Source organism: Eleutherodactylus coqui, chromosome 6 (assembly GCF_035609145.1).
Source record: "Eleutherodactylus coqui strain aEleCoq1 chromosome 6, aEleCoq1.hap1, whole genome shotgun sequence".
In the NCBI taxonomy this organism is placed as follows: Eukaryota; Metazoa; Chordata; class Amphibia; order Anura; family Eleutherodactylidae; genus Eleutherodactylus; species Eleutherodactylus coqui.
This window is the reverse complement of record NC_089842.1, coordinates 239,668,435-239,695,202: the sequence shown is the minus strand read 5'-3', so window position 1 is coordinate 239,695,202 and position 26,768 is coordinate 239,668,435. Positions and strand designations below refer to the sequence as shown.

General features: G+C 46.4%; 1 protein-coding gene across 1 annotated transcript; it reads right to left on the bottom strand.

Moving 5' to 3' along the window:
* Positions 1–16,288: 16,288 nt before the first annotated feature.
* LOC136571930 (olfactory receptor 5AR1-like) lies at positions 16,289–17,251 on the bottom strand. The gene has a single exon (XM_066572548.1). The coding sequence runs from the start codon at positions 17,249–17,251 to the stop codon at positions 16,289–16,291; it is 963 nt and encodes a 320-aa protein (XP_066428645.1).
* Positions 17,252–26,768: the final 9,517 nt, after the last annotated feature.

Below are 26,768 nucleotides of genomic sequence, written 5' to 3'. Positions count from 1 at the left end.
CAGTACATTACATGGCCATACACAGGGGCACGGCCGGGCTCACAGCTGGGATCTGCTGCGGGCCTCCGCAAGCGGATTCCAGATAGGGCTGTGTTCCAGATACAGCATTATTCAGATTGCTACTTGTACTGCCTACGTCATTTTCATGAAGTCCCCAGGAACGCTCGCCTTCCTGTAGTTCCAGGAGCAGCTTGTTGAACACCATCTTTTTAAGACCGCGGCACCTCAGCAAGCTTGTGAATCCTTGCAGAGTGCCACTTTTCACACCCCATCCCTGCCACTGAGGTCAAGAAATACCCCCCAAAAAGTGTTGGGTTTGCAGCAAGCATGGGAGAAAAAGAGATACCCAGTTCTATTGCCCAATGTGCCCATCACAACCAGCCTCCGTAACTACCACTGTTTTCAGACATAGCACGCAGTTTACATTAATACTTTTATTTAAGATTTAGTCAATGCCAAAAAGGGCATGGGGGTGGGGGGCTGGAAGTATTTTTAGGGAGTACCTTTTTTTCTGCACAAGTGGGAAATTGGGCCTGGAATTTATTCAGTTGTGCAGTGAAATCCAATAGGTGTTCCCTCCATTACAAGCCTAGCCATGTGTCCAGTAAGCAGATTGGGGCCACAACTAGTATGTTCTGAACACAGGACAAACAGGGGTATCCATTTTTGGGTGCAAGTCTTCATTCATATGTGTACTGTACAAAGAAAACCCTATTTTTAAAATGACACAATTGCCAAAAAATGAAATATGTAATTTTTTCCTTCTGCTTTGCTTAGATTCATTCAAAAACTTTTGGGGTCAAAATACGTCATACACCCCTTGAATTCGTTAAGGGGTCTAGTTTTCAAAATGGTGTCATTTGTGGGTATTCTTTGCCGTTTTGGCCACTCAAGGTCCAAACGAAAGGTACAGCCAGTAGCTTTCAGAGTAGACATTTTGCTTGAATGTGATTTAGGCCCCATTGTCCACTTGTAGAGCCCTTGATCGGCCAAAACTACAGTGAACTCCCACAAATGACCCCATTTTGAAAACTAGACTCTTTAACGAATTAATCTAGGGCTGTACTGCATATTTTGACGGGACAGTTTTTGAATTAATCTAAGCAAAGCAGAAGGAAAAATGTACGATTTTGGCAATTATGTCATTTAAAAAAAAAACAATTTTTGTACAGCAGACATATAAATGAAGACTTTCCCCCTAAAATGGATACCCCTGTTTGTCCTCTTTTCAGAAAACATAACCATTGAGGCCCCAATCTGCTTAATGGATACCCCTGTTTGTCCTATGTTCAGACACATACCCATTGTGGCCATAATCTTATGTCCGAATGCATAACGGGGCCCAAACTGAAAAGAGTAGCCGTTGCTTTCAGAACAGACATTTTGCTTGCAGGTGTTTCAGGCCTCATTGCTCATTTTTAGAGCCCTTGAACAGCCAAAATGAAAGAGAACACCCACAAGTAACCCCATTTTCAAAACAAGACCCTGTATCGAATTCATCTAGGGGTGTACTGCATATTTTGACCACACAGTGTTTTAATGAATCTAAGCAAACCATAAGGAAAAAATTATGGTTTTCATTTTTTTTAGAAATTGTCATTTTATAAAACATTTTTTTTTTGTACAGCACACAAATGAATGAAGACTTTCAACCACAAATGTATACCCTTGTTTGTCCTGTGTGCAGAAACAATCCACTGTGGCCCTAATCTTATGTTTGTATGCACAATGGGCTCAAACTGAAAGAAGCAGCCAGTAGTAGAGATGAGCGAGCACACTGGTCCGAGCTTTATGCTCATTCAAGCATTAGGGTACTCGAGATGCTCATTACTCGAGACGAACACCACGCGGTACTCGAGTCAATTCCATTTCCTTCCACACATGTTTAGCGCCATTTTCTAGCCAATAGACATGCAGGGAAGGCATCACCACTTCCTCCTGTGACGTGCCAGCCCTATGCCACCCCCCTGCAGTGAGTGGCTGGTAAGATCAAGTGACCGCAGAGTACTTAAAGCAGTCCCGCCGGCGGTTCGCCTCAGACACACGGTGGCAGAGATTAGGGAAAGTGCTGCTGCTGATATAGGGAAAGTGTTAGTGTAGGATTCTGTCTTCAAGAACCCCAACGGTCCTTCTTAGGGCTACATCTGACCGTGTGCATTACTGTTGTGGCTGGCTGGGAGTAGTAGTACTAGTAGTGCTTCCATTTTTGTATAACGCAGCTAGGCCTGTTTGCAGCCTTTCAATAATACTTTTTTCTGGCTGCAGTGCCGTACTATACCGCTCTCATCGTTAAAGTGCACTCCAATTATTCCTAGCCTGCTGCGAACTACCTCATTTATACCGTTCTCTGTCTACAGTGAATTAGACACAGACTGTTGGGGCACAGCCACTTCTATAGGGAAAGAATTATAGACTATACAGTCCGTATCCTCCGTGCAAAAACCCCCAAGCTCCTTCTTAGGGCTACATCTGACCATGTGCATTTTACTTGGGGCCTGCTGGGAGTATTAGTACTAGTAGTGCTTCCATTTTTGTATAACGCAGCTAGGCCTGTTTGCAGCCTTTCAGTAATACTTTTTTCTGGCTGCAGTGCCGTACTATAGCGCTCTCACTGTGAAAGTGCACTCCAATTATTCCAAGCCTGCTGCAAACTACTTTATTTTTACCGTTCTCTGTCTGCAGTGAATTAGACGCAGTGTTTAGGGCAACAGCCACTTCTAGGTGAAAGTTATATACACTATACAGTGCGTATCCTCTGTGCAAAAACCCCAAAGCTCCTTCTCAGGGCTACACCTGACCGTGTGCATTTTACTTGGGGCCTGCTGGGAGTTTTAGTGCTTCAATCTTTTAGTATAACGCAACTAGGCCTGTTTGCAGCCTTTCAGTGATACTTTTTTCTGGGTGCAGTGCCGTATTATACCGCTCTCACTGTGAAAGTGCACTCAAATAATTCCTAGGCTAGCCTGCTGCGAACTACCTCATTTATACCGTTCTCTGTCGGCAATGAATTAGACGCAGAGTGTTGGGGCAACAGCCACTTCTATGGGGAAAGTGGCGCCGAGATTTCCACTTTCTGTGCAGCCAATTATCTTCTTTATCAATTGGGCACATTGTAAAAAAGAAAAAAAGTATTTTGTCCATGCACTGACCTATAAATAAAATATATCGAATACAGTACCCATGTGTCATGTATATACGTTGCTGCTCATATGTGAGACATATAGTACAGACAGTTACGGCCTTGATGTGGTATCGGAGGCTGTTGATTACAGTTGAATTTTGCTCCCTTAATTGAATTGTGTATCTGTCTATATATAAAAGCATGTGAGAAAATCGCTAATGATCTAATTTAATATGACACTAGACATCATAAATAAGATATATATTGTGAAGGATTATGATAAGGTCTTATGGGTCCCCTATGTAATGGCAGATGTGTTATGTAAGTGAGTAGCAATAGTTAGGGTGATTGATGTACCATATATACCGGCGTATAAGGCGACGGGGCGTATAAGACGACCCCCCAACTTTCACCTTATACGCCGGTAATACAGTGGAGAAAAAAAAAATCATTACTCACCTCCCCCGGCGTTCTGTGAATGATGTCATTGAATAGTGTGATTGGCTGAAGCCACGTGCGCCTTCAGCCAATCACAGCCATTCAATGCTGTCATTGAATGGCTGTAACTGGCTAACGGCGTGTGTATTAGCTTTCTGGAGGTGGGGATTTCAAGCCCCGCATTCAGAAAGCAATGCTGCGCCGGGGACGAGGAGCGAGCGACATCCTGCCGGAGCGCAACAGAACGCCGGAGGAGGTGAGTAATGATTTTTTTTTTTTACACTTTTTTTTTGGTATTACCGGCGTATAAGACGACCCCCGACTTCAGAACAGATTTTTCGGGGTTCAAAAGTCGTCTTATACGCCGGTATATACGGTACATCTGTATGGGACATAACACATTCAGTTGAATACGGAGGATTACACATCTAATGTGGAGGTCTTCACGTTGCCATGGTAACATGGGGAGATTCAGTTACTGGGTAACAGGACCACAATCATGAAGTTGGCGATAGATATTGAAATGTATAGAGAGCATTCCTGCACGTATGCGCAGTGATCCAATAGCGAAGAACATTATTTGGTTTAAATAATGGTTAATATACAGTGGTATACATCCTTAACACATTACCTACCTTCGATATTGGTTGAAAATTGATATTTTTCATCTTTAAGTCCGATGGGATCTGACCTTATAGCAGGGGAATGGCTGTGGGTGTACCAGGTTGGCCGCGGTTAGCTCCAGAAGGTAAGTGCCATTGATATACATTGAACAAAGAGTAGAGCAAGATGACCGCCGTAGTCTCGCGAGATTACAATCTCTCGCACATGTGCAGTACCCAAGGATACAAACAGGTTGATAATGGCGACGCTAGTGTTGCTAAGGGCGGCTATGGACACTGGAAGTGGTCTTTCTGGGATGCCAGGTGCGTGCTGATCACTGGTAAGTTGAACAACATGTGTAAGGGTGCCTGCACACGAACGGAATTTCCAGCGCGTTATTTTAGGCACATTATCTGCCCCAGACCGCAGCCAATATACTCCTATGAGGATCCGCAGTTGTCCCCAGACGGACGGATTTCTATCGCGTTTTTTCACGCGCGTGAAAAAATCTGCGACCTGTTCTAATTTGGGTCGGATTCTGCGCGTGAAGCCTCCAATAGGCCGCCTGCAGACGAGCGGGTCGGATCCGGCAGCGAGAATTCTCGCCGCGTGATCCGACCCGAGCGCCTGCAGGGACGAGCGCGTACTCACCCGCGCCTGGCGGCCCCGGCTCTTTCATGTGCCGGCTGCCGTGCAGCCGGCGCATGCGCAGACCGGAGCCGGCGGCCGGGTGAGTGCGTGCCCCGCAGAAAATTAGGACATGCCGCGGCCGTCTGCATAGGAGTGCGTATTGTAATGCACTCCTATGCAGGCTTTCAGCGGCGGAAATCCCGCGGGAAATCCCGCGGCGGGATTTCCGCTCGTGTGCAGGCGGCCATACAAGTGAATGGGTGCGTTTTTTCACGCAGTACATCCGCAGTGCAGCTGCAGATGGAGTCACTGGTTGCTATGACTACAGGAAGTAGGCATGGTAGGAGGCGTCCCAACACACAGCAGAGCTTCACAGGCAAATTTGTAGAGGGAGATAGGTAGTATTTCTTGCCAATGCAGGATGTAAGAATGCAAAATCTGTAGTAATGAATTCCTCTTGTGAATTTTTTTGCAGTGACTGAAATAAAGTCACGCTGGAGAAGCGCCTGAAAAAAGTTACATGGATCAACCATGCCCACAAAGACATCTGCTCACCGGGTGAAAGCATGTTACCAGAATAATTTAACGGTGCTCGCACAAGCAAGAGGGACAAAACGGAGTCTGGGTGTTGGTTTTTAAGCTGTTTTCCAAGGAATGGGCAGTTCTCTAGGGGTTGGGTTTACAATAAGGGGTGTCTGCTGGTTTTTCTGCGCGTTTTTTTCCGCAACACATCCGCGTATATCCGCGCGTGATTTTTCACGCATCCGCACATATCCGCAAGCACATTTAGGTACCATACGCGCGTGAAAATCCGCTAGCGGAATCCGGAACGCTCGTGTGCAGGCGGCCTAAGAGAGATTTTAATTAGTGTTGGTTTTGGTGATTGGCTATTTGTTTTTATTTAAACCATGGGTATAGGGAGTATGTGATACCAGCTTGAGAAAGACCCTGATATATGGGTCGAAACGTTGCTGTTTGATGACCGTGGGAATAAAGGTATTTTTTCAAAGAAATTGGATTTTTGCCTTAATGGTCTTGAAAGTTTAAACTACACCTTTTGATGCTGCTTGTTTTCTGATATAATCTTGGACTCTTTGGGGATGTTGGTCCAGTCCCCTTAAGAAGCGTGCATCAGTTAACCCTTCCAGAGCTGGATTACTGGTGAGTGCTGCTGTCTACGATTTGGTGAATTTCTATAGGGAAAGTAATATACACTATACAGTCCGTATCCTGTGTTGAAAAAACCCTTTTGCTCCCTCGTTGGGCTACATCTGACTTTGTGAATTTTACTTGGGGCCTGCTGGGAGTATTAGTACTAGTAGTGCTTCCATTTTGTATAATGCAGCTAGGCCTGTTTGCAGCCTTTCAGTAATACTTTTTTCTGGCTGCAGTGCCGTGCCAGACCGCTATCACTGTGAAAGTGCACTCCAATTATTCCTAGCCTGTTCTCTGTCTGCAGTGAATTAAACTGCGGTCTCACCGTTAAACAGTACTGTAATATTACTGGGGCCACTGCAAAGTATTTCAGCTCAGCCGCTGTGCAGAGCTTCTCACAATATCATTTCCGTTGGTGGGGTTGAGATAGCCGCAGTTACCAGCACTATCCACTGGCTTTAGAGTCTTGTCCCACTCCACACAGCCTATATTTTCTGCGAGCAGTAAATTACCCTGAGGTATCAGCACAAGACAGCGGGTTACTTTTTTCTAGTCACAGCATAGAGCCTCCGCTATATTCAAGTCTCTGTGTGCGGTGAATTAAGGCCCAGTTGTTAGTGCTGTACAGTGGGGTAATTTATTTGGGCCCTGCTCTATTCGTAATCCGCCATGATGAGGAGTAGGGGTAAGGGTCGAGGACATGAAAGTGGACACGGATGCGGACGCCCAAGTGAGGGTGTGGGCACAGGCCGAGTTCCTGGTCCAGGTGAATCACAGCCGGCTGCTGCGGGATTAGGAGAGAGGCAAGTTTCTGGGGTCCCCAGTTTCATATCACAATTTATGGGTCCACGTGGTAGACCTTTATTACAAACAGAGCAGTGTGAGCAGGTCCTGTCGTGGATGGCAGAAAATGCATCCAGCAATGTATCGACCACCCAGTCTTCTATGCAGTCCACTACTCCTGGCTTAGGGACTGCAACTCTGAATCCTCTGGCTGCTGCTCCTCCTTCCTCCCATCCTCCTCACTCCATGAAAATGACATATTCTGATGAGCATCGCTAAGAGAGTTGAATCAACAGCACGAGTAATTACCCCAATAAGGGTTAGACCTGTGTGCAATCGCCGGCATGGAGATCCAAACCAAATAATCCCCAAAATCAAAGTCCAGGAAAATAAATAAGGTCTGGCAGCACTTCAGGATGCAGTAAAATCAGATGGTCTTTATTTTCCCATCACCCACATGAAGAAGGCTTTCACAAGCCGAAACGTCGCTGTCTGTGGGTGATGGGAAAATAAAGATCATCCTGATTTTACTGCATCCTGAAGTGCTGCCAGACCTTATTTATTTTCCTATATTCTGATGAGCAGGCAGACTCCCAGGTACTGTTCTCGGGTCCCTGCCATGAGTGGGAAAAACTGGTTCCTCTCTCACCTGAGGAGTTTGTCGTGACCGATGCCGAACCTTTGCAAAATTCACAGAGTCCAGGTGATGAGGCTGGGGACTTCCAGCAACTGTCTCAAGAGCTTTCAGTGGGTGAGGAGGATGATGATGATGAGACACAGTTGTCTGTCAGTGAGGTAGTAGTAAGGGCAGTAAGTCTGAGGGAGGAGCGCACAGACGATTCGGAGGAAGAGCAGCTGGACGATGAGGTGACTGACCCCACCTGGCTTGCTAAGCCTACTGAGGACAGGGCTTTGGGGGGGGGGGAGGCAAGTGCAGCAGCAGGACAGGTTGGAAGAGGCAGTGGAGTTGCCAGGGGTAGAGACAGGCCCAGAGCAAAGAATCCCCCAACTGTTTCCCAAAGCACCCCCTCGCGCAAAGCCTCCGTGCAGAGGGCTAGGTGTTCAAAGGTGTGGATGTTTTTCAGTGAGAGCATGAACGACCAATGAACAGTGGTGCGCAATCTGTGTCGCACCAAGATCAGCCGGGGAGCCACCACTACTGGCCTCACCACCACCAGCATGTGCAGGCATATCATGGCCAAGCACCCCACAAGGTGAGACGAAGGCCATTCACCGCCTCCGGGTCACACCACTGCCTCTTCCCGTGTGCCCCAATCTGCCACACAAATACAATTCACCTCTCAGGACACAAGCACGAGCGCCTCCCGGCCTGCACCCACACCCTTACCTTCACTGTCCTCTACGCCATCCAGCAATGTCTCTCAGTGCAGCGTTAAGCTATAGCTAACACAAGCATTGGAGCGAAAGCGCAAATAGGCCGCCACGCACCCCTCACGCACAAGCGTTATACATGCACATTGCCAAATTAATTAGCATGGAGATGCTGCCACACAGGCTTGTGGAAACAGAGGCTTTCAAAAACATGATGACGGCGGCGGTTCCACGTTACTCGGCCCTAAGTCGCCGCTATTTTTCCCGTTGTGCCGTCCCAGCCCTACACCAGCACATCTCCCGCAACATTATACGTGCCCTCACCAATGCGGTTACTGGGAAGGTCCACTTAACCATGGACACATGGACAAGTACTGGCGGGCAGGGCCACTATATCTCCCTGACGGCACATTGGGTGAATTTGGTGGAGGCTGGGACCGAGTCAGAGCCTGGGACCGCTCACGTCCTACCCACACCCAGAATAGCGGGTCCTACCTCGGTGCTGGTATCTGCGGCGGTTTATGCTGCCTCCTCTAAACCCTCCCCCTCCTACTCCTCCTACGCAACCTCTACCTCTCAATTAAGAAGTGTGAGCAGCACGTCGCCAGCAGTCGGTATCGCGCGGCATGGCAGCACAGCAGTGGGCAAGCGTCAGCAGGCCATGCTGAAACTAATCAGCTTAGGTGAGAAGAGGCACACGGCTCCCGAACTGTTGCAGGGTCTGACAGAGCAGACTGACCTCTGGCTTTCGCCGCTGAGCCTCCAACCGGGCATGGTCGTGTGTGACAACGGCCGTAACCTAGTGGCGGCTCTGCAGCTCGGCAGCCTCACGCACGTGCCATGCCTGGCCCACATCTTCAATCTGGTGGTTCAGCGGTTTCTTAAAAACTACCCTCACTTGTCTGACCTGCTCGGCAAGGTGCGCCACGTCTGCGCACATTTCCGCAAGTCCACCACGGACGCTGCCACCCTGAGTACCCTGCAACATCGGTTTCATCTGCCAGAGCACCGGCTGCTGTGCGATGTGCCCACACGCTGGAATTCTACACTGCACATGTTGGCCAGGCTGTATGAGCAGCGTAGAGCAATAGTGGAATACCAACTCCAACATGGGCGGCGTAGTGGTAGTCAGCCTCCCCAATTCTTTACGGAGGAGTGGGCCTGGATGGCAGATATCTGCCAGGTCCTCGGGAACTTTGAGGAGTCTACCCAGATGGTGAGCGGAGATGCTGTAATCATTAGCGTTACCATCCCGCTGCTACGCCTGCTGAGAAGTTCGCCGCAAAGCATAAAGGCCAACGCTTTGTGGTTGGAACAGGAGACGGGGGATGAGAGTATGTCGCTTGATGGACAGACCACCCTCATGTCTATATCTCAGCGCATTGAGGAGGAGGGGGAGGAGGAGCAGGAGGAGGAGACAGCTGGGCATACTGCAGAGGGTACCCAAGCTACTTGCCTCTCATCTGTTCAGCATGTATGGGCTGTGGAGGAGGAGGAGGATCCTGAAAATCATCTTCCTAGCGAAGACAGCCATGTCACACATGGTTGACTTCATGTTAGACTGCCTTTCTCGGCCAACACGGATTACTGGGTGTACACCCTGCTCGACCCACGGTATAAGGAGAACCTTTTCACTCTCATTCCCGAAAAGGAAAGGCGTATGAGAGTGATGCAAAACCACAGGGCCCTGGTGGAAAAATTGATGTTAAACTTCCCATCCGACAGCGCTAGCGGCAGCAGGCGCAGTTCCGAGTGCCAAATAGCCGGGGAGGCACGGAGATAAGGAAGCATGTCCATCGCAGGCAGGGGAACACTTTCCAAGGCCTTTGACAGCTTTATGGATCCCCAGCAAGACTGTGTCACCACTCCCCAGTCAAGGCTGAGTCGGAGGGAGCACTGTAAAAAGATGGTGAGGCAGTGCGTAGTCAATCGTACCACCATCCTCCGTGATGCCTCTGCTCCATACAACTATTGGGTGTCAAAGCTGGACACGTGACACGAACTTGCGCTGTACGCCCTGTAGCTAGCATCTTGTCAGAGAGGGTGTTTAGTGCAGCAGGGGAATCATATACCCGCCTGTCAACTGCCAGTGCTGACATGCTTACACTCATAAAGATGAACAAAGCCTGGATTTGCCCAGACTTCTCTTCTCCACCTAAAGATTATTTTCGCTGCAACCGGAGAAAAAAGCATTCTCTATCATCGGGAAAAAAGGGGGAATTTGCTTTGTCTCTCTCTGATATTAGTCCTCCTACTCCTCCTCCTGAAACATCATGTCATCACGCTGAACAGTGAATTTTTCTGCGGCCCAAAAGGCTCTGCTTGCGATTTTTTTACAATTTTTCAAGGTTTCAAAAGTTTTGATACTTTAACAGAAACCAATTTTTTTCACAGGGCTGCCTCCAGGCTCTGCTACAAATTAAGCAACAGCGAGCTGTATCTTTAAAAAATATTTAAGGGTTTCACCTCCCCTCTCAGTTGAGCAATTTTTCAGGGCTACACTTGTAATCTTGGTACTCTAATTTTTCTGGCCGTCGCCTATACTGTTATCTAACGAATTGTCCCACCCTTCGCCTACACTCATGTTACACCAATGTTTCTGGGGTTCGCCTATACTCTTGCTACAGAAATGTTACAGGGGTTTGCCTATACTTCTGCTACAGAAATGTTACAGGGGTCTGCATATACCGCTGATACAGAAATGTTACAGGGGTCTGCCAATACTTCTGCTACAGAAATGTTACTGGGGTCTGCCTATACTTCTGCTACAGAAATGGTACTGGGGTCTGCCTATACTGCTGCTACAGAAATGTTACAGGGGTCTGCCTGTACGTCTGCTAAAGAAATGTTACAGGGGTCTGCCCATACTGTTACTACAGAAATGTTACTGGGGTCTGCCTATACTGCTGCTACAGAAATGTTACAGGGGTCTGCCTATACTTCTGCTAAAGAAATGTTACAGGGGTCTGCCTATACTTCTGCTACAGAAATATTACTGGGGTCTGCCTATACTGTTACTACAGAAATGTTACAGGGGTCTGCCTATACTGTTACTACAGAAATGTTACAGGGGTCTGCCTATACTTCTGCTACAGAAATGTTACTGGGGTCTGCCTATACTTCTGCTACAGAAATGTTACTGGGGGCTGCCTATACTGCTGCTACAGAAATGTTACTGGGGGCTGCCTATACTGTTACTACAGATATGTTACAGGGGTCTGCCTATACTTGTGCTACAGAAATGTTACAGGGGCTCTGCCTATACTTCTGCTGCAGGAAATGTTACTGGGGTCTGCTTATACCTTTGGCACTGGAATGTTACAGGGGTCTGTCTATACTATGGGTGCACAAAGTTTTCCCATCGCGGTGTTTTACCTGAGTCCCCTTTATGTCCACGTTTGCGGCTCGTGACAATTTTGCGACGGAGCTGGCACGGGATTGGAATGATGATCGTCCGTCAATTTATCGATTCCCAACAGCATTGTGAGCTATCGCCCCCCCCCCCACACACACACACATTTCAAAGAGGGTCGCTGCCTGGCCCTTCCAACTTTCTGCAGTGTGTGCCTCCGGTTCAGACGCACTTAGAAATAGACATGAGGGTGGTGTAGCTATGAAGCGAGCGTGTGGCATGAGGGCAGCTGAAGGCTGCGCAGGGAAACTTTTGTGTGCGCTGTGGATGCAGGGTCGTGCGGGGGGTTGGGCAGCATGAAACCCAGCAGAAGAGGCAGCGGTGTGACCTGCAGGCAGTGATTGTGCTTGCAGGTAGTGTGGTGCTTAGCTAAGCTGTACCTTGCTAATGAGGGTTTGTCCGAAGTAAAAATTTTTAGCGGGGGAGGGGGCAGACTCTTGCCCCTATTGAGGCTTAATAGTGGGACCTGGGAGCCTGAGATGCAGCCATGCATGCTGCCCCTGCTATTCCCTATCCATGTCTGTGGTGTTTCCATGACTTTCAGATGTTTTCCAAAGCTACACAAGTAAAGACCTATGCGGAGCATCAGTCATATACAAAAATGCTCAAGTCGCTCATTGACTTCAATGGGGTTTGTTACTCGAAACGAGCTCTCGAGCATCACGGAAAGTTCGACCCGAGTAACGAGCACCTGAGCATTTTGGTGCTCGCTCATTTCTAATTTTAACTAGAGATGAGCGTGCACAGTCAGATAAGGCAGTTACTCGAGCGAGCATCGCTCTTCTCGAGTAACTGCATACCCGTCCGAGCAGATTCGGGGGGTAGGGGGGGGGGGCGGCGTAGGATAGCGGGGGGAGAGAGAGATCTCTCTAACTCCTCCCCTCCGCACCCCAAATCTGCTCAGATGAGTATGCAGCTACTAGAGAAAAGCGATAATCGCTTGAGTACCTGCCTTATCCGAGCTTGCTCACTCATCTCTAATTTTGATGATTAGAAAACCCTTGTGCAATCATGTTCACACATCTGAAAACAGTCTAGCTCGTTACAGAATCTACAAAACTGACCTTCCTGTGAGCAGATTGAGTTTCTGGAGCATCACATTTGTGGGGTCAATTAAACGCTCAAAATGGCCAGAAAAAGAGAACTTTCATCTGAAACTCGACAGTCTATTCTTGTTCTTAGAAATGAAGGCTATTCCATGCGAGAAATTGCTAAGAAATTGAAGATTTCCTACAACGGTGTGTACTACTCCCTTCAGAGGACAGCACAAACAGGCTCTAACCAGAGTAGAAAAAGAAGTGGGAGGCCGCGTTGCACAACTAAGCAAGAAGATAAGCACATTAGAGTCTCTAGTTTGAGAAACAGACGCCTCACAGGTACCCAACTGGCATCTTCATTAAATAGTACCCGCAAAACACCAGTGTCAACATCTACAGTGAAGAGGCGGCTGCGGGATTTTGGGCTTCAGGGCAGAGTGGCAAAGAAAAAGCCATATCTGAGACTGGCCAATAAAAGAAAAAGATTAAGATGGGCAAAAGAACACAGACATTGGACAGAGGAAGACTGGAAAAAAGTGTTGTGGACGGATGAATCCAAGTTTGAGGTGTTTGGATCACAAAGAAGAACGTTTGTGAGACGCAGAACAAATGAAAAGATGCTGGAAGAATGCCTGACGCCATCTGTTAAGCATGGTGGAGGTAATGTGATGGTCTGGGGTTGCTTTGGTGCTGGTAAGGTGGGAGATTTGTGCACCATGGGAGAAGACCCGCGGTGCATCGTGGGTGAAGATCCCGGCGGCCATCTTGGTAAAGGAAGAAAGAAGTCGCCGCAGCCCGGGGATTCGGGTAAGTAATAAACTTTTTTTTTTTTTTTAACCCATCCCTTGGGTCTGTCTCGCGCCGAACGGGGGGCCTATTGAATAAAAAAAAAAAACCGTTTCGGCATGAGACAACCCCTTTAAGGTTAAGGCTGCTAAAGCCACGTAAGTTCCATACCTATAATTTACTAGCTGATATATCCGGCTTCGCCCAAGTTAATTTGGTACTGGTGTTTATCTGGTGTTCACACGGAAAATCTTATGAAGTCGTGGTTACTTTAGAGATACTGGGAAAAAAATATGTTCACCATTTTGCATGGTTCTTTGCGTTACCCAGGAACCACCACGTGGAGGTAACCATGTGACGTGAATAAAATAAAAAAATAAAATTAAAAAGATTTGTGAAAAACAAATAAGAAAACAATTGAATTTTAAAAGGAAATAATAATTCCTCGTTAAAACTAAAAAGGTAGTTTTTTAAAAAAGCCACCACACAGAATGTCCACCTCTCACACCTGCTGCTCATAACACACAGATCAGATAGATTCTTCTCAGTGTATAGGCAGATAGGAGAGAGATTTATCTCAGACTATATATGAAAATGTCACCCCACAGAATGTGCCACCTCACACACTCTCCTCATTTTTACCCTGAAGGGTAACACCTAGAGATGAGCGAACCTACTCGGCCACGCTCCTTTTTCGCCCGAGCGCTGTGATTTTCGAGTACTTCCGTACGCGGGCGAAAAAGATTCGGGGGGCGCTGTGGGTGAGTGGGGGGTTGCAGCGGGGAGTGGGGGGAGAGGGAGAGAGAGGGCTCCCCCCTGTTCCCCGCTGCTACCCCCCGCTCCGCCATGCCTCTCCCCGCCCTCCAGTGCCCCCGAATGTTTTCACCCGAGTATGAAAGTACTCGAAAATCGTGTTGCTCGATCGAGTAATTACTCGAAACGAGTAGGTTCGCTCATCTCTAGTAACACCCCTTTTTATTCAAATTTCCTACCCAGACTGAAGGTTGCAGCCCCTTGTAATACTTGAAGGCATACTTCATCCCAGCAGTCCATGTCCACCTCCTTTTGTACTTTTACAGCCATTCAATACATACGACAGTCAGTTTTATTCCTGTCAGTATATACTCATATTTCTGAATGCATTTTGTTTTGCTGAGAAGATAACTGTCTCATATATTGCAGGGTACAGATATGTTATTAGTTACATAACATAGGAATGGTCATGCCAAATTTCAAGTTTGTGCATTACATATGTGTGTTATTAGTTACATTACATAGGGGCTCACTTACTTTTAGGCATAGGATTGAATAATTAAGTTGCAACCCTTTAAATTTCCAATATTTAGTACGCAAAGAATGGTCATGGCAAATTTCACATTTGTGGTGTAAAAATTTGTGTAATTATTTGTTGCATCGGGAAGTGACAGAATTAGATTATGTACGTAATATTTGGATACTAAGACTTTTGCGCTTAGACTTAAATAATCAAGTTGGGACCCATTAACTTCTCCTATTTATGACATAATCAATGCTCGTGCCAAATTTCGAGTTTTTATGACATCGGGAAGTGAGAGAATTAGATTCCGTACAGAAAATTTGGACACTAATTCTTTTGCGCTACTATTGAATAATCGAGTTGGGACCCATTAACGTTTCCTATTTATGACATAATCAATGCCCGTGCCAAATTTCAAATTTCTATGAAATCGGGAAGTAAGAGAATTAGATTACGTATGTAAAATTTGGACGCTAATTCTTTCATGTTTAGAATTGAATAATCGAGTTGGGACCCATTAGCTTTACCTATTTATGACATAATCATTGCTCGCGCAAAATTTCAAGGGAGAGAATTAGATTACGTATGTAAAATTTGGACACTAATTCTTGTGCGCTAGAATTGAATAATTGAGTTGGGACCCATTAACGTCTCCTACTTATGACATAATCAATGCTCTTGCCAAATTTCAAAGACTCTATGACATCGGGAAGTGAGAGAATTAGATTCCGTATGTAAAATTTGGACGCTAATTCTTTTCCTCTACTATTGAATAATCGAGTTGGGACCCATTTACTTTTCCTATTTATGACATATTCAATGCCCGTGCCAAATTTCATGTTTCTATGACATTGGGAAGTGAGAGAATTTGATTCTGTACGTAAAATTTGGACGCTAATTCTTTTGCACTTAGAATTAAATAATCGAGTTGGGACCCATTAACTTTTCCTATTTATGACATAATCAATGCTTGCGCCTAATTTCAAGTTTTTATGACATCGGGAAGTGTGAGAATTAGATTACGTATGTAAACGTTGGTTGCTAATTCTTTTGCGCTTAGAATTAAATAATCGAGTTGGGACCCATTAACTTTTTCTAATTATGACATAATCAATACTCGTGCCAAATTTCAAGTTTCTATGACATCGGGAAGTGAGAGAATTAGATTCCATACATAAAATTCGGATGTTAATTCTTTTGCACAAGAATTAAATAATCGAATTTGGACCCCTTTACTTTCATCAGCATAGAGTCCTATTTTATGCTTGTTAGTACACACACTTATCCCGGAAATGTCGGAAGATGTTCTAATGTATTCTGCAAAAGGTTCCATTACTAGTGCACATATTAGTGGGTATATGGGACACTCTTGTCTAGTGCCATTACTAATTGAAAATGATTTTGACGTAAATCCAAAGGAGAAAACAAAGACATTAAGGGAAGAGTATAAGAACATTGAAGTTGATAAATAGTTTCTCTAGGAAAGCTCATAAGTATCCCCGATGAACTGTGTCCAATGCCTTCACGGTATCCAGTAATAACAGCAGAGAAAGAATTCGACCATATTCAGCTAATTTGATTAAGTTGATGAATTCTCCTATTCACGTCTGAAGATAGTCCATTTTTAATAGGAAGATTACATGAATATAACACACCTTAATCTGCATCTAGTCATCTAGTAATTTGTGAAGATCTTAACTCAAGTCAGGAAATGCTTAGGTGCTCTTGTTTTTATGACTTTGCTTACTCTTCAGTAGATTGATGAGGGTATTTTTCACATCCTTGTTCCTCACACTGTATATAAATGGGTTTAACATCGGGGTTACTGCTGTATATAGAATAGGCAATACCTTGTCTGTTTCATTAGAGTAATTACATTTTTTTTTCGAGTGAGGCCGCAGATACATAAACATAAGTGTCCCATAGTAGAGGGAGACAACAGTCAGGTGAGAGGCACATGTGGAGAAGGATTTCTGCCTACCTTGTGATGAAGTAATCTTCAGAATACTGGAGATAATATGGGCATATGATATTAGAGTCAAGGAGAAAGCACAAATAACAATAATTCCTCCAGTGATGTATAGAGCTAAATCATTAACAAAGGTATCTTCACAAGATATTCGAATGAAAGCAGGTACCTCACAAAAGTAGTTGTTGATGTTCAGACAATTGCAGAATGAGAGTTGGAATGTAAAAGACACGTGAACAAAAGAGTCAATTAATCCAGCACTTAATGATCCCACAGCTAAGTAAAAACACACTGCTTTATTCATTATGATGTTATAATGCAAAGGTTTACAAATAGCGGCAAATCTATCATAGGCCATGACGGCAAGTAATAAGCATTCTGTTCCACCCAAAGCTAAGGAGACATACATTTGTGTTGCACAACCCAAAAAGGAAATACTTCTGTCTTCTGCTAAGGTGTTCCTTAGGAGGACAGGAACGACAGAGGAGGAGAAGCAGATGTCAATGATGGCGAGGTTGGTCAAAAAAAAGTACATGGGACTGTGTAGAGCTGGATTGATCCTCACAATGATGATCAGCAGAAGGTTTCCTGATATACTCATTAAATACATTATCAAAAATATGAGAAAGAAAATAACTTTTAGCTGAGGGTCATTAGACAACCCAAGCAAAATGAACCTAGGTGAAATAGTTAGGTTTAGTTGTTCCATAACATTCAGACGGTTTCAATATTTCATGAAAAAAGAACATTAGTTTCCAAACTTTTTCTGAAAATGGAGTCGATCATGTAAGATATTTTTAAAAATTGGCCTCACAAACCTAAAGTATTACCATATCCATCCTGTAATTCCCACTATAAAAATTATATTTGAAAATGTACAAAGCAAAATAGGGGATCCATTCCTGTACTTTATTTTGATGTAAATATACTAAATTTAAAAAATGAACTATAAATCTTTAAAGAAAACCTTATTATTTTGATTTAGTTCAGATTACCCCTAATAAAACAGAAAACAGGAGGGTGAGTATTTAAAAAAAGCCCTATATGTCACAAAGAAAAGCAGCAAAAATATTTTTGGCAGCCCAAGAGAAAAAATAGGACCATAAATCTGTATATGTATGGTGCTTCATGCTAACTACAGTACAAATGGCCAGTGATGTACATGTATATCACTTTTCACCAGTGTGCTGTGCTTAATATTTCATGAAACTTTATAGTAGCAGCAAACGTAGTCATATCAGCAAATTTAAAAAGTGGAAGAAAATATTAAAATCTATATTGTTATAATAATAATGAGAATGAGAATAAAAAAACATTTAAATTCTACTTACAAGCCATTGTGCAGAGCGATCTATATACCTGGGGTAAGATCTTAATTTTCTGAGAAAACATGAATAATGTTTCCTTCTTATATATTTTACACCTCTTTTTATTATTACCCTTTGTAATTATAATATTCCCCTTTTGAATCCTCCAACTCATTACACGTATGTGTTTTGAGACCTTTGTGATAAATCATTATCTATTCTCTGTTGATCTTAACATTTGATTTGTGATTTAAGTAACTTAATGAAATACAGAAAGGTCAAAATTTTAAATTGTTCAATTGGAATCTTAGGTAAAACTGGGGCAGTTTATGCAGCTTATTTTCTATTTTTCAAATAAAGAAAATATGCAATGGTCAAATCACAGAAAAGGCCCAGCACTCCAGGTGAGGAATCAAACTTCTGTAAAGGTATAATTTAAAACAGGATATTTAACTTGAAAACTAGAGATGAGCGAGCATCGAAATGCTTGGGTGCTCGTTGCTCGAGTCGAATTTTCATAATGCTCGAGAGCTCGTTTCGAGTAACGAACCCCATTGAAGTCAATAGGTGACTTGAGCATTTTTGTATGGGACCAATGCTCCGCATAGGTGATGACTAGAGATGAGCGAGTATACTCGCTAAGTCACATTACTCGAGTATCTCCCCGCTTGTCTCTAAAGATTTGGGGGCCAGCGCGGGTGACAGGTGAGTTGCGGCGGGGAGCGGGGGGAGAGAGAGAGAGAGAGATCTCCCCTCTGTTGCTCCCCACTCTCCCCCGCCGCTCCCCGCCCCCGCCGGCCCCCGAATCTTTAGAGACGAGCGGGGAGATACTCGGCTAAGGCACTACTCGCTCGAGTAATGTGCCGTAGCGAGTATACTCGCTCATCTCTAGTGATGACTTGTCAAACACCAGAAAACATCAGAAAGTCATGGAAACACCACAGAAACGGATAGCGAAGGACAGGGGCAGCATGCATGGCTGCATCTGAGGCTCCTAGGTCCCACTATTAAGCCAAAATGGGGGCAACAGTCTGGCATCAGCCCCCTAACAATTTTTACTTCGGACAAGCCCTCATTAGCAAGGCACACGCGCTGGCACATCTTAGCTAATTACCACACTACCTGCAACCAAGGATTATCCCTTCTTGCGGGTGACACCACTGCCTCTTCTCCTGGGTTACATGCTGGTATTGCTGTCTTCCCCCCCTCCCCGCACGACCGTGCATCCACAGCGCACACAAAAGTTTCCCTGCGCAGCGTTCAGCTGCCCTCAACCGAAGCACTCGGTTCATAGTCACACCACCTTCATGTCTACTTATAAGTGCGTACTGGATGAGGAGGAACAGGAAGCACACACTGCAGAGGGTTGGCAGGGCAAGGCAGCGACCCTCCTTGAAAGTGTGGGTGATAGCCCACAATGCTGATGAGAATTGATGATAAATTGACATACGAACATCATTCCAATCCCATGCCACCTCCGTCACAAAATTGTCAGGAGCCGCAAACGTGGGCATAAAGGGGACTCAGGTGCCAGCACTTCTACACATCTCCACAATGCAGCAATACTCTGTGTGTGAAGCACGTGAGCGGGCCCAGGTTCAGGCTCAGTCCCAGCCTCCACCTTGTGTGACCCAAGGTGCCGCGAGTTACATAGCAATGGGAAATCCATGTGTCCCCTCTTTATGCACCCACAGTATAGACAAGCCCAAGGAACTTAAAGATGGTATTACACATAAGGAAAACAGAGTGCCCAAACCTGGTAGAGTTTCACCCCTCCAAAGACATTGGCCCACATTTCTACCCTAGTCAGTCAGTGTATTTGTGCCAGATAGGTAAAACACCACAATGGGAAGTCTTTGTGCACCCACAGCATAGGTGAGCCCCTGGAACCCAAGGAAAGTATTACACATAAAGAAATCAGAGCGCCCAAAACATGGCAGTTTCACTCTGCCAAGGATCTCGGCCTCAGCTCACACCCTCATTAATCATGGGCATAAAGCGGACTCGGATGCTAGTGCAGCTGTGAACGTGTCCTTACTGCAGTAACGCTCCTTTGTTTTGCCCAAACCACTGTCTCAGATAACTGTGGTAACACGAGAGAAAATACATATTGCCGAGACCCCAAACAGAAGGAGGAGGTGGCATAATAAGGCCGAGAAAGCATGACCGAGGTAGGACCCGCAATACTCTGTGTGGCAAGTACGTGAGCGGGCCCTGGGTCAGGATCGGTCCCAGCCTCCACCTCCGACCCAAGGTGCCGAGCGTTAAATAGTTATGGGAAATCCATGTGTCCCCACACACTTAATTCTGTGTAGGTGTCAGATAGCTCAAAACCACAATGGGAAGTCTTTGAATTCCTTGAGCTAGCCTATGCTGTGGGTGCACAAAGATGGTATTACACAGGAAGAAATTAGAGTCTCCAAACATGGCAGAGTTTCACCCCACCAAGGACCTTGGCCTTGGCCCACATTTCTGCCCTAGTCAGTCAGTGTATTTGTGCCAGATAGGTAAAACACAGTGATGGGAAGTCTTTATGCACCGACAGCATAGGCAGACCCCAGTAACAATTCTATAGCAAGAGTATAGGCATAACCTAGTAACATTTCTGTAGCAAAAGTATAGGCAGACCCCTGTAACATTTCCGTAGCAAGAGTATAGGTGAACCCCTCAAACCATTCAGTAGAAGAGGTATAGGCAGACCCCAGTAACATTTCTATAGTAAGAGTACAGACAGACCCAAGTAACATTTCCGTAGCCAAAGTATAGGCAGACCCCAGTAACAATTCTGTACCAAGAGTATAGGCGAACCCCTGTAACATTTCCGTAGCAAGAGTATACGCGAACCCCTCAAACCACTCAGTAGAAAAGGTATAGGCAGACCCCAGTAACATTTCTGTAGCAAGAGGATAGGCAGACCCCAGTAGCATTTCTGTAGAAAAAGTATAGGCAGACCCCAGTAACTTTTCTGTAGCAAGAGTATAGTCGGACGCTAGTAACATTTCTGAACCAAAAGTATAGGCGAATTTCTCAAACCATTCAGTAGAAACCCCCGTAACATTTCTATAGCAGAAGTATAGGCGGACCCCTGTAACATTTCTTTAGCAAAAGTATAGGGAGACCCCAGTAACATTTCTGTAGCCAAAGTATAGGCAGACCCCAGTAACATTTCTGTAGCAAGAGTATAGGTGGACCGCAGTAACATTTCTGAAGCAAAAGTATAGGCAGACCCCAGTAACATTTCCGTAGCCAAAGTATAGGCAGACCCCAGTAACAATTCTGTACCAAGAGTATAGGCGAACCCCTGTAACATTTCCGAGAGTATACGCGAACCCCTCAAACCACTCAGTAGAAAAGGTATAGGCAGACCCCAGTAACATTTCTGTAGCAAGAGGATAGGCAGACCCCAGTAGCATTTCTGTAGAAAAAGTATAGGCAGGCCCCAGTAACATTTCTGTAGCAAGAGGATAGGTGGACCCCAGTAACATTTCTGTAGCAAGAGTATAGGCGAATTCCTCAAACCATTCAGTAGAAACTGCATTGGTGGAGCCCAGTAACATTTCTATATCAGAAGTATAGGCAGACCCCTGTAACATTTCTGTAGCAAGAGTATAGGTGGACCCCAGTAACATTTCTGTAGCAAAAGTATATTTGACCACAGTAACATTTCTGTAGCAAAAGGATAGGCGAACCCCTGTAACATTTCTGTAGCAAGAGTATAGGCGAACCCCTCAAACCGTTCAGTAGAAAAGGTATAGGCAGACTCCTGTAGCATTTCTGTAGCAAGAGTATAGGCGGGCCCCAGTAACATTTCTTTAGCAAAAGTATTGGCAGACCCCTGTAACATTTCTGTAGCAAGAGTGTAGGCGAACCCCTGAAACATTAGTGTACCAAAAGTATAGGCGAACACCCGAAAAAATTTGGTTACCAAGAGCGTAGGCGAAGGCCGGAAAAATTATTTAGATAACAGTATAGGCGAGGGAAATAAAAATTGGTGCACCAAGTGCACCCCTGAAAAATTGCTCGACCGCGAGGGCAGGTGAAACCCATAAACAATTTTTAAAGATACAGCTCACTGTTGCTTAATTTGTAACAGAGCCTGGAGGCAGCCCTGTGAAAAAAAATTGGTTTCTGTTAAAGTACAATACTTTTGAAACTTTGAAAAACTGTAAAAAACTTTTAAACAGAGCCTTTTGGGCCGCAGAAAAATTAGCAGTTCAGCGTGATGACATGCTGTTTTAGGAGGAGGAGGAGGAGTAATAATATCCGAGAGTGATTGACAAAGCTAATTCCCCCTTTTTTGTGGTGATAGAGGATGCATTTTTCTCCTGTTGCAGCGAAAATAATCATTAGGTTCCGCTTCTTTCCGCCAGTAGAGAAGAGAAGTCTGGGGAAATCCAGCCTCTGATCATCTTTATGAGTGTAAGCATGTCAGAACTGGCAGTTGATAGGCGGGTAAGCTTATCCGTGATGATTCTCCCAGCTGCACTAAACACCCTCTAAGACAAGACACTATCGGCAGGGCAGGCCAGCACCCCCAGGGCGTACAGCGCAAGTTCGTGCCACGTGTTTAGCTTTGACACCCAATAGTTTGCCAGGGTCCCAGTATGCAAGACATCGCTGTCCTCACTAGAAAGATGACTTTCAGGATCCTCCTCCTCCTCTTAAGCCCATACACGCTGAGCAGATGAGAGGTAAGCAACATGGGTAGCCTCTGCAGTGTGGCCAGCTGTCTCTTCCCCCTCCTCGTCCTCCTGCTCCTCTCCCTCCTCCTCCAAAACGCGCTGAGATATAGACATCAGGGTTGTCTGGCTATCAAGCAACATACTGTCATACCCCTTTCTCCTGTTCCAACCGCAAAGCGTCGGCCTTTATGCTTACCAGCGAATTTCTCAGCAGGCAAAGCAGTGGGATGGTAACGCTAATGATTGCCGCATCGCCGCTCACCATCTGGGTATACTCCTCGAAGTTTCCGAGGACCTAGCACATATCTGCCATCCATGTCCACTCCTCAGTAAAGATTTGCAGAGGCTGACTACCACTCCGCCGCCCATGTTGCAGCTGGTATTCCACTATTGCTCTACACTGCTCGTACAGCCTGGCCAATATGTGCAGCCAAAAATTCCAGCGTGTGGGCACGTCGCACACCAGTCAGTGCTCTGGCAGCTGAAACCGACATTGCGGGGTCCCCTGGGTGGCAGCGTCCGTGGTGGACTTGCGAAAATGTGCGCAGACGTGGCGCACCTTGCCGAGCAGGTCAGACAAGTGGGGGTAGTTTTTCAGAAACCGCTGAACCACCAGATTGAAGACATGGGCCAGGCATGGCACGTGTGTGAGGCTGCCAAGCTGCAGAGCCGCCACCAGGTTACCGCTGTTGTCACACACGACCATGCCCGGTTGGAGGCTCAGCGACGAAAAAAGCCAGAGGTCGGTGTGCTCTGTCTGACCCTGCAGCAGCTCGTGGCCCGTGTGCCTCATCACCTAAGCTGATTAGTTTCAGCACGGCTTGCTGATGCTTGCCCACCGCAGTGCTGCCACGCGATACCAACTGCTGGCGACATGCTCACACTTCTTAATTGCCAGGTAGATGTGGATTGGAGGAGGTTGCATAAAACGCTGCAGATACCAGCACCGAGGTAGAACCCGCTATCCTGGGTGTGGGTAGAACGTGAGCGGTCCTAGGCTTTGACTCGGACCCAGCCTCCACCAAGTTCACCCAATGTGCCATCAGGGAGATATAGTGGCCCTGCTAGTGTAGGGTGGGGACGGCACCACCATCATGTTTTTGAAAGCCTCCGTTTCCACAAGCCTGTACTGCAGCATCTCTAGGCTGATTAATTTGGCAATGTGCACATTTAAAGCTCATGCATGAGGGTGGGTGGCGGCGTATTTGCGCTTTCGCTCCAATGCTTGTGTTAGCGACAGCTGAATGCTGCACTGAGAGACATTGCTGGATGGAGTGGAGGACAGTGGAGGTGAGGGTGTGGGTGCAGGCCGGGAGGCGCTCGTGGCTGTGTCATGGGAGGGGGACTGAATCTGTGTGGCAGGCTGGGGCACAGGGAAAGAGGCAGTGGTGTCACCCGGAGGCAGTGAATGGCCTTCATCCAGCCTTGTGGGGTGCTTGGCCATCATATGCCTGCGCATGCTGGTGGTGGGGAGGCTGGTAGTGGTGGCTCCCCAGCTGATCTTGGTGCGACACAGGTTGCACACCACTGTTCGTCGGTCGTCCGCTCTCTCACTAAAAAACATCCACACCTTTGAACACCTAGCCCTCTGCACGAAGGCTTGCCACTAGGGGGTGCCTTGGGAAACAGTTGGAGGATTCTTCGCTCTGGCCCTGCCTCTACCCCTGGCCACTCCACTGTATCTTCCAACCTGTCCTGCTGCTGCACTTGCCTCCCCCTCTGAAGCCCTGTGCTCAGTAGCCTTAGAAAACCAGGTGGAGTCAGTCACCTCATCGTCCAGCTGCTCTTCCTCTGAATCCTTGTGCGCTCCTCCCTCGGACTTACTGCCCTTACTACTACCTCACTGACAGACAACTGTGTCACATCATACTTATCCACAAAAAGCTCTTGAGACAGTTGCCGGAAGTCCCCAGCCTCATCACCCGGACTCGGGGAACTTTCCAAACGTTGAGCATCGGTCACGACAAACTCCTCAGGTGAGAGAGGAACCGTTTTTTTCCCACTCATGGCAGGGACCCGAGAACAGTTCCTGGGAGTCTGCCTGCTCAGAATATGTCATTTTCGTGGAGTGAGGAGGCTGGGAGGAAGGAGGAGCAGCAGCCAGAGGATTCAGAGTTGCAGCAGTCCCTAGGCCGAGAGTTGTGGACTGCGTAGAAGACTGGGTGGTCGATACATTGCTGAATGCATTTTCTGCCATCCACAACAGGACCTGCTCGCACTGCTCTGTTTGTAATAAAGGTCTACCACGCGGACTCATAAATTGTGATATGAAGCTGGGGATCCCAGAAACTTGCCTCTCTCCTAATCCCGCAGCAGCTGGCTGTGATTCACCACGCCCAGGAACTCGGCCTGTTCCCACACCCTCACTTGGACGCCCGCGTCCTCGACCCTTACCCCTACTCCTCATCATGGTGGATTATGAATAGAGCAGGGCCCAATAAATTACCCCACTGTACAGCACTGACAACTTTGGCTTAATTCACCGCACACAGAGACTTGTAGATAGCGGAGGCTCTATGCTGTGACTTGAAAAAATTAACCCACTGTCTTGTGCTGATACCTAGGGGTAATTTACCATTTGCAGAGACTTGTAGATAAGAGAAGCTGTATGGAGTGGGACAAGACTCGGAAGCCAGTGGATAGTGCTGGTAACTGTGGCTATATCAATGTCACCAAGGAAAGGGTATTGTGAGACGCTCTGCACAGTGTCAGAGCTGAAATACTTTGCAGTGGCCCAGGAAATATTACGGTACTGTTTAGCGGTGAGACCTCTGTCTAATGCACTGCAGACACAGAACGGTATAACCAAAGTAGTTTGCAGCAGGCTAGGAAATGTTAAAGTGCAGTTTTTACAGTGAGAGCTGGCTGTACGGCATTGCAGGGTGAGAACGCTATTACTGAAATGCTTGAAACAGGCCTAGATGCGTAATATAAAAAATTGATGCACTACTGCTCCCAGCCAGCCAGAACTGTAAAGCACATGGTCAGATGTAGGCCTAAGAAAGACAGTTGGGGTTCTTGCACAGAGGATCAGGACTGTATAACTTTCCCTATAGAAGTGGCTGTGTCCCTAAACTCTGCGTTATGCACAGCACACACAGAACTGTATAACTGAAGTCGTTTGCTGTAGGATAGGAAATGTTAGAGTGCAGTTTCATGGTGAGAGCTGGTTGTACGGCACTGCAGGCTGAGAGTGCTATTACGGAAATGCGGGGAACAGGCCTAGATGCGTAATACAAAAATTGATGCACTACTGCTACCAGTCAGCCACAACTGTAAAGCACACAGTCAGATGTAGCCCTAAGAAGGACTGTTGGGGTTCTTGTACGGAAGATCGGGACTGTATAACTTTCCCTATAGAAGTGGCTGTGTCCCTAAACTCTGCATTATGCACAACACACACAGAACGGTATAACTGAAGTAGTTTGCTGTAGGATAGGAAATGTTAGAGTGCAGCTTCATGGTGAGAGTTGGTTGTACGGCACTGCAGGCTGAGAATGCTATTACTGAGAGGCTGGGAACAGGCCTAGATGCGTAATACAAAAATTGTTGCACTACTGCTACCAGCCAGCCACAACTGTACAGCACACAGTCAGATGTAGCCCTAAGAAGGACTGTTGGGGTTCTTGTACGGAGGATCGGGACTGTATAACTTTCCCTACAGAAGCAGCTCTGTCCCTAAACTCTGCGTTATGCACTGCAGACTGAGAACGCTATAGTTCAAATGGCATGCACATCCCGAGATGCTTAAAAAAAATAATTGGTGCACTACTGCTCCCAGCCAGCCACAACAGTAATGCACACTATGAATAGTAGCCCTACGAAGGACCGTTGGGGTTCTTGATGACAGGATCCTACTCTAACACTGTCCCTATATCAGCAGCATCACTATCCCTAACCTCAGCACGAATGCGTCTGAGGCGAGCCACGGGTGGGACCACTTTAAGTACTCGGCGGTTGCCTGATCGGCCCAGCCACTCACTACTGTGGGGGTGGAGAAAGCTGGCACGTCACAGCAGGAAGTGGTGATGCCTTCACCGCATGTCTATTGGCTAGAAAATGGAGCTAAACATGCAGGGAAGGAAATGCAATAGACTTGAGTACCGCGTGGTGTTCGTCTCGAGTAACGAGCATCTCGAGTACCTTAATACTCGAACGAGCATCAAGCTTGGACAAGTGTGCTCGCTCATCTATATTGAAAACCAACCTGCCTATTTGAACATTTTGTCAGATTTTG

Bases quoted from the DNA above. Each gene is read 5' to 3' on its own strand.
- LOC136571930 (XM_066572548.1), bottom strand. From the start codon at position 17,251: ATGGAACAACTAAACCTAACTATTTCACCTAGGTTCATTTTGCTTGGG.